General features: G+C 47.6%; 1 protein-coding gene across 3 annotated transcripts in view; it reads right to left on the reverse strand.

Annotated features, from left to right (window-relative positions):
* The window catches only part of GALNT14 (polypeptide N-acetylgalactosaminyltransferase 14), a 94,640-nt gene that overhangs the window by 30,448 nt on the left and 47,135 nt on the right, over positions 1 to 17,057 (reverse strand). For 2 of the 3 annotated variants that reach the window (XM_039717130.1, XM_039717133.1), the window contains one exon: positions 10,934 to 11,032. In XM_039717130.1, coding sequence (XP_039573064.1) covers positions 10,934 to 11,032 — 99 coding nt within the window. Of the gene's footprint in view, positions 1 to 1,923; positions 1,992 to 10,933; positions 11,033 to 17,057 lie in introns of all 3 variants that reach the window. The other variant, XM_039717131.1, reaches the window with a different exon arrangement.

Raw genomic sequence — 17,057 nt, forward strand, 5'->3', positions numbered from 1 at the left:
AGGATCTGTCCTCACCCAGATTTCTCCCAGCAAAGTGGAGCATGTCAGGTGTACCCATCACAGCCCCCTCCACCTCTACACACCCACACTATGACCTCCGCAACCCATTCGTGGCTCTCACCCCTCTGCCTCTTCTTCCTCAGCACTATAAACACAGAGGTGAGTGCCTCATCCCCTCTCCCAACCCCTGAACCCACACACTCACCCTGAGCACTTTCACCCTTTCTTGAAATCTCTGTCAGCAAGAGATCACTGTACCCACACCCCTAACAATTCAGGGACAGAGCTGGAACAGGGCAGCAGAAGTGGCAGGGCTTGGCCGTGGACTCACAGTGAAAATCTGCTGGGGATAGTGGGAACTCATGTGCTGAAGAACTGCATCCCAGTGAATAACAGGTCAGCAGGCAGAGAGAGGTGAGAAATGAGACACAACTGGGCATGAGATAAAAGCACTAATTGCTTGGGGTGGGTTGCAGGGAAAAAACTGACCATGTGTGTGTAGTGCATTATGCAAATCCATGTATTTTATGTAAATGCATGCAGAGCAGATGCCAGCAGGCTCAGACTATCACAGCAAAGATGTCAGATAGCTGAGAAGTGCTGAGTAGCTGAGGGGCTGCCCTAAGTTACACAGGCTCCCCTCTGGTGCCCTGGGATGACTTAAAACCCAGCCCTGTTCCTCCCTGGCTCACAGCATTGGGCATGCTGGGACAAGGGAGCTGTGCTCCTACAAACCTGCCTCCTTCCAGGAAGGCAAGTGCTCTGCCTATTTATCCAAGTACTTCCAAGGCATTTACTTCCTCCACCCTGCAAAAATCCTGCTCTGCTGTTCTCCAGGGCAGCTCAAGTCCCTGCACCTGCTCCTCTTCCCCATCACAGCCATTCTGCCAGATCCCAGACTTGCCCAGCCTGCCTGCCCTGTGTGCTGGAGCTGCTCCAGGGCTCACCACAGTCACAGCAGCTCCTTCCCCTAGCTTCAGCAACTTCCCAGAGAGGTGTCAGTGCCAAGAAGTGGGTCTTGTGTGAAATATGTCCCTAATGCTCTCCAAGGCAGTGCCTATTTATAACACCCAAAAGCAAAGCCTAGATCTGTTTCTTAAAAGAAACCTATCTGGCTTTGTTTTCACGTTTCCAAGTAAACAGCTTTATTTTGCAGCTCCTTGAAACATAAGTGCCACAGACCACTCAGCCAGTTTATCATCCTTTTTATGCCTGAGACACTGTTTCTGAGCACTTAGATCTTCAACTCTCCCATCAAACTAGGCAAGGTCTTTAGTAGGGTGGTTCCCTGGGAGCCCCTGGGGCTTCAGCTATCTTCTACTGGAGACCCGAGCTATTGATTTCCCTTGAGTCACACTATTAACTGGGAGGGAACAGCAGGAGGATGTGGGCTGTTTGTGTGGTGTACAATGCTATTTATGGTGCACCTCAGAAATGGGAAAACCCATGCAGGGAGTCCTCTTTCCATGGGTGAAAAAAAATAAAAAATCAAGAGTTGCTGACAACCTACATAAATGTATGCAGAATGTACACATAGGGTCAAGAGGGTCAGACTGTCATTGTCCTGTGGAATTCCAGTGGTGCCAACCCAGAACTGCTCCTGGCTGCAGCTGAAAGCCAGATCAAACACACCACGGCTGTGGTGGGATACAGCCGTGTAAGGATTGGATTCACATCTGCTGGGCATAAAAACGATTTGCCAAGCGCTTTTCTTGCATTATTTTCGTGAGAAGAGGTTGGATCATCTGGAATTTGAATTCTACACGTGGCGATGCAAACCACAGCACAGCAGGGTTTGATCTTCACAGCTACAGAGCTTTAAATTTCCTTCCACCCCAGCAAACTCTCCCCTGCCTCAGTGCTAATCCCAGTCTCTCACAGGCTTTTGGGCCCTTTGCTTTTAACAGGGACAGGGTCACTTACGGTCATCACTGAAGTCATCCACGAGAATGATTTCATGGACGAGGTGCACTGGGGTGCGGTTCAGCACGCTAAGGAACGAAGAGAGAAAATCCATGACAGTGCTTGACCAACTTAACAACCCAGCAAATGGAGTGGAAAAGCCAAGGAACTGACCCCCTGCCAAAGCACAGGAGACCAGGCTTGGATTTCCAGAAAGGATATACCAGATAAGAACCCAGAAACCACCGCCCAGTAATCTGCAGTGCCTGGCTATCAACTCCCTGCAGCCTGATCTAGGAGCTAAGTGCTCTGTATTCCTAGGAAATAGCTGAGATTCACCCTTCTCACCTTTGTGAGCAAAAGCAGAGTGCCACATAAAGCCAGGAAAACCTGGGGTTTTTTTTTGTTTTTTCCAAATTGCACCAAGATTTCTAACTGGACTTATAGCAAAGCTGCCGTCACCTCTCCACCTCCCCTGGGGCTAATGATATGGTGTCCAGCAACAGCAGGGCCAACACAGAGAAAATTACCCAGCTCAAACCCATCTTTACGCAGCTCACAGCTGTGGCAGGACAACTCCTGTTTTTATCCACGAGCTGACTGTGTTGCAGAGGCTGCCGAGAGGATAAGAGCAGGGTTGGAGCCCACCCAGGTAATGAAAGAGAGGCTGGAGGATGTGGTTCACAGCTCCCTCCGTGTAGACAGACACTGCAACACGGCTCAAAGATACAATCTTCCCTTAATTAAACCACCAAAGGTTATTATCGTTATTATTAAAAAATCTAGAGCTGTTCTTTCCCTTTCTCTCATGTGCAGGGGTCATGGATTGGTTGCACTGGCTCCAGCAAATTCATCTCCAAATAAACAGCAGTGCAGAATTCACCCTGACACGTAAGACATGGAGTTGCACTTGCTATTACACATAAATCCTGCTTAAAATCCTGCCCCAGCAAAGGGTCAAGGCTGTCTGCTTGAAGCAGAAGCCCCAGAGCATCCCAAAAGCCTCCTAAGTGCTTGAGTTGGGCTTTGATAATGCCAGTCAGATTGTACAGGCTTTTACAGCATCTAAACTTCTTGCCTTCATCCCGAGCATGGTTCCTTTTCCACAAAGCATTTAAAATCTCCCCAAATTCCAGATCTTCAGACCTCCCATTGGCACAGGAGGGCAGTCACCCAAGCACCTAACAATTCTGCAGCCCCTGATCCCCTGCCAGATCCTTATTAACAGGTTCTCTCCGTCTCTCAAGCTCCCAAAACTCTTGCAAAAAAAAAGTGCCTGAGAAGTCTGGAAAATCCACATCCCTGGCCCAGACCACAGTAAGGAAAGCTACAAAGGGCAGAAGCCCCAGAGAACTTGGGAGCAACCCAACCAGCTGGCAAAAAATGCAGCCCACCCCACCCAGGGGGCTCCCCTTTGCCAGGTGCCTTCTGCCTGCACTGGTGTACTCCCTCCCCTCCAGGTGCTGGAATTACAACCCTGCAGAGAGAAACAGTTGAACTAGTTTTTTTTTTTTTTGGAAGGTATACAGGACATCCCAAGGCAGATGCATGACATAGAATCATAGAATGGTTTGAGGTGGAAGGGACCTTAAAGATCATCCACTTCCAATCCCAGTGCCACAGGGAAGGGACAACTTCCACTAGACCAGGGTGCTCAATGCCACCTGGTCTTGAACACTTCAAGTAAATGGGCATGTACAACTTCTCTGAGCAACTCACAGGAAAGAATTTCTTCCATATATAATCAATCCTTACTCCATGCTGGTGGTGTTGGTTTTCTATCAGACCAGAGTAGGTAAGCCCAGCACCTCCCTCGTGGAGCACCTCAAAAATCACCTCCAAGAATTACTTTCTCTGGAAAGCCAATCCCTGCCTCTTCCAGTTTCAGGATCCTGGCAAAAGCCATTCTTTCCCCTCACTTCAGATGCCTTGCATGCTGAGGTTTGAAGGAAGAGAAAGCCACTGTCCTCTAAGCAGCAGTCTGGAGCTGCTGTGGCCCCCCAGCACTTTGGCTTGTACCAAGCAGAGTTAAACAACACCTCTCCAGCACCCACAGCCTGAATGCAGTACTGGGAAAAAGTGTCTCAGCACCCCTCCTCCCACTGGGGCACACAGAACAATTTAGATGTGCTGTTTCCACCTGTCAAGTGTTTTTTAATTATTGTTATTAATAGGCTTGTTATTTTTTAGAAATCCCCGTACGCCAGAGCTGAGTTCAGCAAATTACCGTAGCCGAGCATCAGTAGACAGAGACAGGAGAGCAATATCATGCTCAGTGGAATATTTAACAAGTGTTGATTGCCTGGAAACCTAACTCTGTGCAACCTGCAGGAAAGAAGCAGGCTTGTAAAAAAGCCAGCGAAATAAATAAATAACCCACCGAGAGCGGGAGGGGAGGAGGCAGTGGGAAACTTGGAACACTCAAGGCCTGCCTCTGCCTGGTCTCCCCTGTAGATCTGCCTGCCAGAAATGCAGTGCAGGGCTTAACTCTGTGGGAAGGTGGCTGCAAAGAGTCTGCTTTTGCTGGTACCAGCCTTTGGTTAGAACTCAAAGCATTGGGCTGCGTAGGCTCAGGCCTGGGCTCTAAGCAGTACCCAGTGCCTGAAAGGATCTCGTGCCAGGGAACATCTTATGGAAGAAAATGGACCATTTCCATTCCAATGGACCATTTCCATTCCAATGGAACATCTCCATTCCAATGGACCATTTCCATTCCAATGGACCATTTCCCAAGGCCCTGGGCTGGGAGAGGTGCAGCCCAGTCTCAGCTCAGCTGCAGGTTCCCGCTGTCCCCGGATTTGCTGCCAACTCTGTGCCTGGGCTTGCCACCCCATAAATCAGGGAAGATGAGCCCTGCATGCCAACAGTGGCCATCTGTGGGACTGACCAGAGCAAGGGGAAAAGGCCAGCATGCTGACCCCTGAGGGAAGGATGTCTCCAAGGTTTCCTCCATAAACTGTCACCATTCCACAGGGTTAAGGACAGACACCACTGTGGGTGGCACAGCAGCCCCTCAGCTGTACCATCACAGCCCTCTCCCAGCAAATCCCTTGTGGGACTCACCACACAACACTTTTCCCAAATTTGAGTCAACAACTCACCCTGGAGAGGGCAGTCCAGAGGCTGCCTCTATGGGACCTGCAGTCCGCTGGTTTCAGCACACTTTCAGCTCATTATTGCCCCTGCAAGTCAGAGCACAGACCCCAACAAGCCCCAAAACTGCTGCTAAGCCAGGGACCACTTGATGCAGGCACAGAGAGATGCCCAGCAAAGCCAAACTGGTGTGTCTCCAATGCATTTTCTGCCTGGTGCTCTATTAACCACACAATGCCATGTGATGCTGTGGACACAGAATATAAACACCCCTCCTGCTGGGTGGCACAGCAGCCCCTCAGCTGTACCATCACAGCCCTCTCCCAGCAAATCCCTTTGGGACTTACTTACCACACACCACTCTTCCCAAATTTGAGTCAACAACTCACCCTGGAGAGGGCAGTCCAGAGGCTGCCTCTATGGGACCTGCAGTCCGCTGGTTTCAGCACACTTTCAGCTCATTATTGCCCCTGCAAGTCAGAGCACAGACCCCAACAAGCCCCAAAACTGCTGCTGAGCCAGGGACCACTTGATGCAGGCACAGAGAGATGCCCAGCAAAGCCAAACTGGTGTGTCTCCAATGCATTTTCTGCCTGGTGCTCTATTAACCACACAATGCCATGTGATGCTGTGGACACAGAATATAAACACCCCTCCTGCAGTGCTCCTCAGGGAGGATGGGAAAAAGAGGTATCAAATCTTCCACGTTTTCAACATTACAGGTTTTGGTTTGGTTTTTCTTTTTCAGATAGACCATAAAAGCACTTTTAAAAATTCAAAGCCGGCTTTTCTATTACTTGTGCCTCTGCTCAGCTTTGATTTTTTTTAATACTTTCCTTTCTTTATGTCTGTGCATGGCTTTTTTTTCACTCTTTTATATATGGGAAAAATAAGAAGACAATATTACAGTGCTTTGAAGTCCCTCTGTTATTATAGATTTCTTTCCCCTGAAATCAAACATAGGTAGATATATACTGCAGTGATGGACATATTTGAACAATCAAAACAGTTTTTAAGTTTTGCTGCGCCAAAGATCACAACATTTTCTCCCTTAAATTGCCAAAAGACCTGTTACCATCAAAATGAAAGCTCATGCCTCCAGTCCAGAAAGCGTTTACTAATCCTAATAAGAATAGGTTTGCTGCTGAATTATCTTCTGACAATGCTGAAATTTTCTTTGTTCCAATTTATTTACCTTATGCAGACCCAGCCATGGAGAATTTCACCTTAAATTTTCATTGTAAGGTCCCTTTTCCATCCTCCTCAAGAATTTATGGGGATCCTTTTCCACCTACCCAGAGGTAAGCACTGGATCCAGCAATTTCATCTCCAAATACACACCAGTGCAAAAGTCACCCAGACCATGTAACACATGAGAAACATTTGCAGAAAGGAATTTTGACCTTCTGACCAAGTCAGTGTGGTTTGGGTCATCACCCACTTGCTAGAGAGAGGTGACTGTGGACACCCATCCTTGAGAACTCGTGAACCTGTTAATTCTCTCCATGGCAACATATTAGGACTTGTTGGGAGGGAAAAAAAAACCCTTTGGGAGGATAATGAAGTATGAAAAGGGCCAAGGGTCACAATTATTGAAATCAGACAGAGTATGGAGAGAAAATACCCACCAAAATGAACTGCTTCAACAACCCCAAATGGCTAATTATGTAGGAAGAAAGACATCACACCAAGAATAACCATAATGAGCTTTGATTACACTGCAGCTTTCGCATTTTATTCTTTCAAATACCCACCAAGCTCTTTGAAATTCAAGAGTTCTCTTATGTTAACATCAAAAGGTAAGAGCACACGGAGGGCTGTGTACTCAGTCACCGCGAGAGATGATTAGCAAATTAGGAGGAAAAAAAAGTCCAGGGTTTAAGCAAAAAGCAGAAAAGAAAAGAAGAAATGAAAAAATAGTCAGCACAAAGTGCTAATTATACAGTTTCTGTGCAACACCTGGCTTGTTTTTGCTTCTTTAATCAGGCTCATTTCAGTTATGGCACAGACTCCATATGGTGCCTAAGCAAGGAGGCTTTGTCACCTCCCTGACTCAGATGTGTCTGGATGCAGACAAGGCAGTGGCACGAGGGGAAGGTGAGAGGTGTTGGCTGCCCAGGACACCACTTCTTTCACCTATGAGCACTGGAAAATGAAAGGCATGGTATTCACTCTGCTAATTAATGATCTAAATATTTGATGTGGTATTCACAGCACTTGCATCAGGACTCCTGCCAAAGGATGTGTTTTGGTTTGTCAGCAAGAGGTAAATAATTTAAGTTTTCTTATTCCTGCCCTGAGCTCCCCAGCTGCAAGTTTGAAGAATAAATAAATAAAAACCACTCAGCAGAGTAAACGGGACTGTCTCACTGTCTGCCCAGCAGGTCATCCACATGACAGGATTAGGATTCCCTTGCTAAATCCAGGCTAGTATAGGATGGAAAGACAGGAAAAAAGACATTGTTTTGGTGGGTTTTTTTTTCTTTTTTTAAATGCAGGTATTGCTTATTTCCACCCTTGCTCCTGCCTTCCCACCTTGGGTTTACTCACATGGTCCCATCTCATGCACTGTTGGAGACTCTCACCATTTTTAGGCACCAAGCCCTGGAGCTTGAAATACGTGAAGCTGAACCACAGAGGGACAAGGAACTTGTTAAAAAGCCAGTGGTTGAAACAACCCAATGAGACTTTCTTCAACAGCTGCACAGTAAAAAAAAACCTTAAAAAAACCTCCAGAGCTATTGACCATCTCCTCCTTTCTGTCCCCTTCTCCTATTTTCTATTTCCCCTTCTCATCACACCCATCCCATACTCCCTGGACAGTTGTACACATTCACAAGCACAGTTGCACATGCATTTATAAATGCTGACCTCACCATTTCCACAGATGTGAGCCTTCAATAAATTTGTTTTTCTTTTTTTTTTTCCTCCCCTGCTTTACTTCCAGCTGGCAAATGGTCAGAAAAAGATCATGAAACTTTTAAATGAATTCATTATTCAACACAATCCACCAGCTTCTCTCAATAACTCTGACAGCGCAAAATGTCCATAAACGAACGGTCCCAAGCGCTCCCAACGTGACCTGAGCAAGGGGTGCCGTGGAGGCCATGAGTTGCTGCTCCCTACCAAGAGCCTGAAACACACTGAGCCTGCAGCACAGCTCAGCCTCAGCACTTGGGGAGCGCTGAGGCTCTCAAGCATTCAGGAAAACTGCAGGAATAGCAAAATTCCCTCTGCTCAGCAGGTACGTGGTCACTTCTGCAAGAGGCATTCCCTCCCCTGCTGCCTTCAGCAGCACTTACCTCTGCTACTCTGTGGTCCTTTTGCAGGGACAGTGCCCCATCACCCATGGCTTTGGACAAGCCAAGAAATGCCCCTTTGTCCTATTTCTTGCTCCTGACAGGGCAATTAACATTGAGAATCACAATAACATGAGAACATTGATTCTGCAATGAGGCTAGAAAATCCAACATACTGGAACTCAGGAAACCAGGTCTGCAACTCAGAATCTTCCACCAGCCACAGGAAAATCACCTCTCTGTTCCTCAGCCTGTCCATCTGTCACCTGGGTTATACCACTGTAGACATGTACTAGGGAGAATAGGGTAGAAGAGGTGCCAAATTTACCCACCATGATGCTAAAAGCAGTTGGCCAAACTGCCCCAAATAGCACAAAGCACTGTCAGGAGGACAGAGTTTGTTTTGAATGGCCAAGGAAAATGATCCATGTTGTTACAGCCACTGTGGGATGGAGTCATCTGGAAGATCTAATTAAACTGAGTGTTTGGCGAGCAAGAGAGAAAAAGCCCCAAGCAGTCAGAAGGCACAGCAAATTAACCCACAGAGGCTGAAGAGGCAGATGAGCCCTCAGCTGGGTCCAAAAAGATGCAAGGGAGGTGGCACTACGTGCTCAACCACATCTAGAGAGAACAGAGCAGGAGCCACATCACCAGCTTGCCACCAAGGATTAGTATCCCTAGGCTTGGCTGCATCAAAGCAAGCCTCTAGGCACTGCATCCAGGAGGAAATCGGTGAACCCTGATGCCAAAAGGCCACCTCCAAGCCATGGGGACCAGAAAAAAGAGTATCAACCCAGGAGAGTTCAGAATCCCAGCCCAGAGACAGGCAGAGGACATGGGGACCCAAAGCTGTCATCTCAGTTCCTCCCTGCCTGGGCTTGCCCTGGGGTGCAGCTCATTGGGGCTCTGGAACTGTAGGGGGATGAACCCACAAGAAAGAGGGCTCAGAAGGGGTCCCAGAGCTGGGGAAACCCTCCCCACAGATTAAACATGAGCACTGGAATTGCCAGGGCCCATAAGAGAGAAGGAGCAGTGCAAAGGGGCAAAGCTGTGGTGAAAGTCACACATGACCAGGTAAGGAAGGCAGCAAAGCCAATTGATCAAGTCAAGCAAATTGAAAAAAGAGGAATAAGGAAGAAAGTCTTTCCATGCTGGAAATAAGAAACTTCAAAGGACAGTCACCTCGAGGAAGAAGTAAAAATTCAATGTACCTGTACTTCTAACCTTGCTGTCACTGCAATGAACAGTTCTCTAATGAAGTCAGATATGGGAGATTCAGGCCTAAGAGCTGTACCATGGGTCTAACATTTCTCATGTGACAACATCACTCATGATCACACCTGGCAGGACAGTCAGGTGCTGAGTTATGGGGAGAAAATAGGTTAAAATCAATCCCTGCACTTCACATGCTATAAGCCCCCTATATCTCAGGAGCTAGAGGACTGCACTTGCCACCTCTGTTACAAATACAACTGGTTCTGGAGAATGGCAAACTTATGCAAGGCACTGTAAAGATGAAAGGGAAGGTCCAGGATCGAGGAGGTGGTACACAGCACCAAGCATCAGTGTCACCCAAAATCCACACATGCTAGAGAAAGAAAGCAGTGACAGATTACTGAGTGTGAAGCAGGGAGACAGGATTGGGCATGAAACCATAAAGCAGAGCAGGAATTCAATTTCAGGACTGTCAAACTCACTTGTGGCCCTGGATACGCTCACCTGAAGAAGGATGCTGAGAGAAAAGCTCAGCACAGACATGACAGTGAACAGGGCACAGCTGAAGCCTCCCCCTCACCATCAATCCCAGTCTGACCAGCCCCAGCAATGGCAAGGGGTCCCTGGGGATGCCAGGGTTTAAAAGCCAAGACCTGCAGTGGGGCACAGACCTTCACTAAGTGCACATGAGATGCAGCTGCAAAGCACTACTGGCACAGAGCACAGCACACCCAGGCTTGCTACAGAGCAACCCACCAGCCCAGACCTGGACACAGCCTTCCCACAAGAGAACCTGCAGATTCAGGGCACACATTGGGATTAAACACAGATTTCAAAAGCCTGCAGTGAAAATGAAGCCTTCAGTCTATCCACGACAGCAAAACACAGCCAAGAGCAAACTGGCAAATGAAGGAATGGCCACATGCCCAGAGTGCTCCACCGTGTCGCTGCAGGAGCACAGAAACCATCCCTGAAAATCTGGTCTGCATGTGTGTCATTAGGGCTTCTCAATTAGCAAGCCTTTCTGGCACTGGATGGGGCACTGGAGGAGCTCATAGGGCAGCACTGGAGCAGATATCTGTAGAATGATAGCTGTCCCTAGAGAGCTGGGCCAAAATACAGCTGAGCACTCATACCCAGCCGGATACAAAAGCTCTTAGCCCAGACTCTGTCTAATCTGCTGATGATCCCTCAAGAGTTCCCCATGCCAGGCCCTGCAAAGGGAACACGGCTCCTCACTTTCCTGAGCATCCCCCTGTAAAACCTACTTCTCAGAGAGCAACTTTCAGGCTCATTTCTCTCAGTCACCATTTGAGACCACAGCTGGCAGGTCTGGTCCTGTTGCTGTGGTGAGTGCAAACACATTCTGCCTTTATTTGTGATGACCACTGACCCTCTTTTAAAAGATGCCCAGGAGCTCTTACCTCCGAATTGTCCTGAGCAGGGTGGACCTGGCCTCGTTGTGGAAGGTGATGACCACGCTGGTGGGCGGGAGGTCCTGGCTGTAGTGCAAAGTCGTACACCTGGGGAGGGAGAGACCAGAAAAGGCTGTTCAGGTGCGGGAATTCAAAAAGTCAGAGCTCACTTCATCAACACAGGCAGCACAGTCCAACAGTAAATGGTCTCCAGCCACTATTACAAAGAAATAAATAAGACTTTTTCTGTGTGAATCATCTCTAGAGGAGTCCAGAAACTGTCAAATAAGCCACTGAGGATTAAAGCAGCAAAGAACTTAACTGTCATTAATGGGAAGGGATGAGAAGGGAGGCACACAGCTGGTAGCCCTTTCCTCCAACCAATGCTTCTCACCTACCCACCAGGGCTTCTCTCATCCCCCTGGCTCATGGCACCACCAGAGGCAAGAGCATCCCTGCAGTTCCATCTCCCATCCACCTCACTCTCAGCCTCCTGAGGAAGCAATTCCCACCAGCCAGCTGCAAGGTAAGCCAAGCCCTGTTTCTAAATTGATTGTTTCCTTATTAATTCTGCCTTAATTGCATAACCAGAACTACAGGGAACATTTGGATTTCAAACTTTCCAAGCCAGCCTTCAGAAGGTGAAACCCCACAGCTGCAACCACAGCCCCTGCTGCCTCTTTCCCAGGAGGAAATGTCACAGACTCTGTAATTACTTTGACCTTTAGCTGATTAAATTTGTGGCTTTTATAGACCGACACCAATATATTCCCAGCTCAGAAAATCCAGATACCCCTTACATCCATGCTGCCCTTTCCAGTACCCTATCAGTCCCTCAGGACAGTCTTAAGATGACACAAGAGTAGCTCTCCATCACAGCCATCCTGTCCCTTGCCATCCATATGTCACTTGTTTGCTCTTTTGTCACTGCCCAGGTGCTACCACTACCATCCTCAAACGTGGCAGGAAAGAGCACTGAGCAGCCACTCTTCCAACAAACCATCAGCTTGCTCCCACAAAAGTTCTGGACCACAGTACCTGCAAGGTGAAGTAAAAACAGATGGAAAAATTAAATTGGATATGGAGAGGAGAAAGCATGTAAGAGCAGCCAGATATTGCTGGTTTATGCTATTCAGAACAGCATGTTGCACTTCTCAAATGCCAAAATGCTCCAGATACTATTTTTAACAAGGTTTTCCATGTTTTAATTTTGAAATTGTATTTCTGATTATTTATAAAGTGAACAAGAGTGCACAACAGGAGAAAAAATTATGAAGATAAGGAAAAAATGGTATCTTGGGTGGGACAATATTTGCAAGCTCACGCTAAATTAGTTGCTGCTTTCTCTCATTGTTTAACTCAAAACTCTCTCCAAATCCTGCTTGAACTTGACCAGAAGCAGGTTTCTCATTACTCCTCTGTTCTTTCAGCACAGTCATCCACACCAGAAATTCACCTTGGAGCCAATTCTAATTCTGGGTCCATCCCCAAAGGACGCCGGAGTCGCACAGCTATTCCATATGCAGGAGAAAGTTCAGCAACACTGCCCCGTGCGACACCACCCTCATCCATCAAAACTGCTTCTCAGGGATGCTGAAAACAGAGGGTTTCTGAATTATGAAACAGCACTGGGTCGTGCCCTGAGCTGCTTCTCTGGGTCACTTGCATCAGCCAGGATCCCGCTCCAGCCGAGCCACCCCGAGTGCTGCTCAGCTTTGCCACACTCAGGCTCAGCTCCCGTCTGCTCTGCGGAGCTGCAGGGACAGACGATGGCAGCTGCTCTCCCTGTGCTATTTATACACGGCTCCCAGATGCGTGTCCTTCCACCCACTCCCAGCAGGGCTCTGTGGAGCCAACAAGGGAAGCTATTTCTGGCAGAGAATGAGCGGGAGTGGAAAATACAAAGTCATCAATACTTTACTTATGCTATTACACCAGCCCAGGAGCTGGTAAAGAAAGCAGGAGCTGGGTGTGTCTGTGCCTCCCACGGGTGGCAGTGATGCAGGCTGGCTCAGGCTCCTCCTGAGCAACAACCTGCTTCTAAAATTCCAGATATCGACGCACCAGACCAGCCCAACCAGGCAATGTGCGTGTGGGAGAAGCTGGAATGGCACACATGGGCACCTCCAGAGCTGCAACTCACCTCTGGCTTCTGTCTAGTGAGGCTTGTCATATCCCAAGGACAGGAATGATGCTCCAGCCTCGCTTCGCCTCTGTGACCAGCACTACACCACAGCTGGGACTTGCCTCTCCAAAAACTGCCTGCAAAGGGTGAGGCAGAGCTGCTCTGTCTTCCTCCCAGGGCTCCTCCTCCCGGGTGCTTTATGGCTCTGACTCTCTCCTTGCCCACAATTTTACTCCTGGGTTCTTCTTTCAGGAGCTCTTCCAAAGTTTTCTCCACTTGGTCCCTTTTTTTCTCCCCCCTTCCTCCCCCAGTGTAACTGCAGCTAAACATCCTGGGTCCCCAGAAGGCAGATTTCAGTTTAAGTTGTTGACTACAAGTGTCTTTTTTTGGCACTTACTTGGGTAATAAAAACCACAGCTTGGAAAAGCATTAAATCCAGCATGTCCAGAATTATTTTGTGTGACAATTACATCTGGGGTAATTTCAATTTAATACCTCACTGCAAGTGAAAATTGCAGCATGCAGCCCTAAAATTGCTGTAATAATGAAAATAAACCCACTAAAACCTGCCTGTGCTACCTCAGGCTGTCACTGGATAAATGTTTTGTGCTGCTGATGGTATTTCATAGGTCACCCAATTGCCAACAAAAAAACAAACCAAAACCAAAACCAACACCCACAACATTTTCAGGAAACCAATGAAAGTTTGAGGTTTTTTTTAGATTGCTAAAAAAAAAGGGAAAGAACAAAAGGAAAAAAAAAGTAATAACTACACTGCCTGTACTTGCAGTGTGTTGAAACTCACTGGCTAAAATTATTTAAAGTTTGATGCTTTGAAACCTTGCAGCAGGACTGGAGAGCAATCCTAGCACAGCAAGTGCAAGCAGGAATGCTGCCATGCTGCTCTGCAGGTTCCCAGCATCAGGGTGGGGCGAAAGAAGACAGAAGCAAGGCTGGTCTGCCCTAAAAACCTCAGGGAGAGCATCCAGATGGAGAACAATTCTTATTTCTTCATGCAAGAACTCAAACTTCATTTGACAGGAAGAGTCACTTTTTGATTGAAGTTTTTTTCCCATTCAAAATAGAAATAATTTCACAATCAGGAAGTTCTGAAAGGGGTAGTCTGGCTACAAACACTTTAGGAGTCAGCCTTGGAAAATCCCAGCCTGGACTGGTGGCCTGTTATACTTCCTCCAGGTTGGACAGAGCAGCACACCTCCTCTCCACATTCTCAATGTGCTGTTAACTGCTCAGGAATAAATTATGCAGTGCCTGTGGGGACATGGAACAGAACAGCCAGAGCCCTGCACTCACTGCAGGAATTGAAAACTCTCCTGCAAAGTCCCAAAGTTTGGACACTCCAGCATTGCCCCCAAAGTCCCTTTCTCAAGGTATTTTTCCTGAGCTTCTTCACACAGCTGTCCCTGCATCCTTAGAGGTCCTCCTGACAGGGCAGCATATTCCCAAGGAATCTGAACCATCTTATATTTAGAAATGGCAAACTTCACTCTCAGTGCCCCTCACCAAACCAAAGCCCACCTTGCCACCACAGCTGCATAGCACAATGGTGAAGATGAACAGTGTGAACAGAGATAGACCTGATGCCAGTAGTTTTAACTTTCATATTTTTTAGATTCTCTACTGTCTTAATGTGTGACTCTGAACTTCATATAAAGTGTTAGCAAGCTCTCTTCACCAGTGTAATAAGACAAAACAATCCTTTTCCAGCCTCAGAAGCAAGGACACCATTGCAGTTTTAGGCTCAAGAAGTATAAACAACAGCAAACTGAGGAGAGCAATCTGGGAGGATGGAACTTCATAACCTGAAGCTGCAATTGGACAATTGACCCCAATATGTAAATGGGCCAAAACTCATAAAAGTGCGATAATGTGTGACCAGTCATCCATCTTGCATCCATCTTGGGTAGAGCCATGGCTGGGCTCTGGTACTGCCCTTTAATGGCCTTTTAATAAATACCTACTTTATTCCTTTAACTCTGTCTAGCCTCTGCTCCACATCAGCCTCTTTAGGCATCAGACCCTGTTCCACAGCCTCTTCTGCTGCCCCCAGGCTCATCCAACATCCCATGTTCACAGCGCTGTGCTGTCTCTCAAAACCCACCTCTTACATTCACCCTCTCCTGTGCCTCATTAAATTCCCTCAACAAATGATCACCCTCATCCCACTCCCCTAGATTCCCCCTGACAGGTTTCTGCTCATTCCTCTGCTCTGCCTCAACAGCCATCACTTGCCAACAGCTCTGCTCTGCATTTTTAACCTTTTCCATGAAGTCCAAACTCTCCCTCAGCACACTCACCACTTCCAAAGCACTCTCTGCATATTTATTTCAAACAGCAGCTGCATCAGGCAGAGCTACACCATCTTTCACCTCCCTGCTGGCTCCTCTCTTCTCCTTGGAAACACATGGGAGAACACAGTCTCATCACCACGCATCCAAAATAAGGGTGTTTGGGTTTGTCTGCACTCTGCAGCCACAGGGCTCTCACACCAGCCCAGAGGACAGGGACCTGCCATCACCAACAGGATGGGTTCACATCAGCCCTGATGGACAAACCATGCTGATTTCAGATGACAATCCCCAAGGTGTGAAAAATTACTCCCATGGAGGAAAATTTAAATTATGGCCCTAGGGAGAAAGGAAGGCACTACCCACCACAGGCACAGAAAAGAGCTGTCAGTGGAAAGGAAAAGATTAGAACCCCAGCTGTCCTGGCCAACAGCAAACATTGCTAAACAGGCTCTGCACACCTGTAGGGATGGATGGCAGGATATGCAGGCACCTTGGTCATACCTCTCAGGACAACCTCTCAGGGTGGGATACACAACAGTGGAAAATTATTGGGCCTAAGCCCTGTCTTTGAGCTGAAACAAAATTCATAAATCATAACAACATAGAATGTTTTTATGATGGGTTGGAAGGGACCTTAGAGATCATCTAGTTCCAACTCCCTGCCTTGGGAAGGGACACCTTGCACTAGAACACATTCCTCTAAATCCCATGCAATACTTGAACACCTCCAGAGATGTGACATTCCACAGCTTCTCTTGGCAACCTATTCCAGTGCCTCATCGCCTTCACAGTAATGAATTTCTTCCCAATAGCTAACCTAGGAGACTTCCATGAAAATACTCTCAAAACTGGAACCCTGGATATGGTTTGATATAGAGCTATAAAACAATGTATCTGCCAACTCATATGGAATCTAGGAAGTTCATAGAGCTTACTGCTGGACAGGACTGTGCACCACCTCCCCTGACCTCTGGGCAACACAGCCTCTGGCATTTCTCCCAGTTACTTCTGCATTTTGCAGTTATCCATGCATTAAGTCCAGTGACTTGTGCCTGACTGCAGAGTACCTTTGAAAAAATTATTACTTGATGACCTCCAGAGATGGGAAATCCAAGAAATGCTGCTCACGCCACTGTCAATGCATCAATCTCATACAAGAGTATAAATGGGACACAACAATCCAAAATTTGCTTGACCAGAGCACATAGAGGGGTCAAGTAATCTTCATGGCATTCTCCTCCCATCAATACCCTTGCTTCTTGGCTCTCCCCAAGCCACCCCACCTGCATGTTGCCTCAAAGTATTTTTTCATTCATGCTTCTTTGCATTCCCAAGTTATGCCAGCATCTCCTGCTCCTTCTCTGGGTATGCTTTGCCCCTCCTCAGTCAGGAAGAAGCTGCCAAACAGAGGGCTGGCTGTGGTCTTTGGATCTCCAGCACCACCATGGCACCCAGGGCCTCTCCAGGGCACAACTGTGAGCAGTGGGACAACTGCTGGCACATCCTGAACGTGGGGTTGACTTTGGCACAAAGACCTACTGAGAAAACTCTGAGATTCCCTCTGGTGTTGCCTCTAAGCTCCACCAAGCCACAGCACAATCTGAGCGTGGACATGGCAGCTCAGAGCACCGTGTGACTTTCACTGTGCAACAGGAAAAGCAGCAGCGGGAATTGCCACCAGCTCCAGACCCTCTTG

Source organism: Passer montanus, unplaced genomic scaffold (assembly GCF_014805655.1).
Source record: "Passer montanus isolate IOZ18808 unplaced genomic scaffold, ASM1480565v1 scaffold37, whole genome shotgun sequence".
Taxonomy (NCBI): domain Eukaryota; kingdom Metazoa; phylum Chordata; class Aves; order Passeriformes; family Passeridae; genus Passer; species Passer montanus.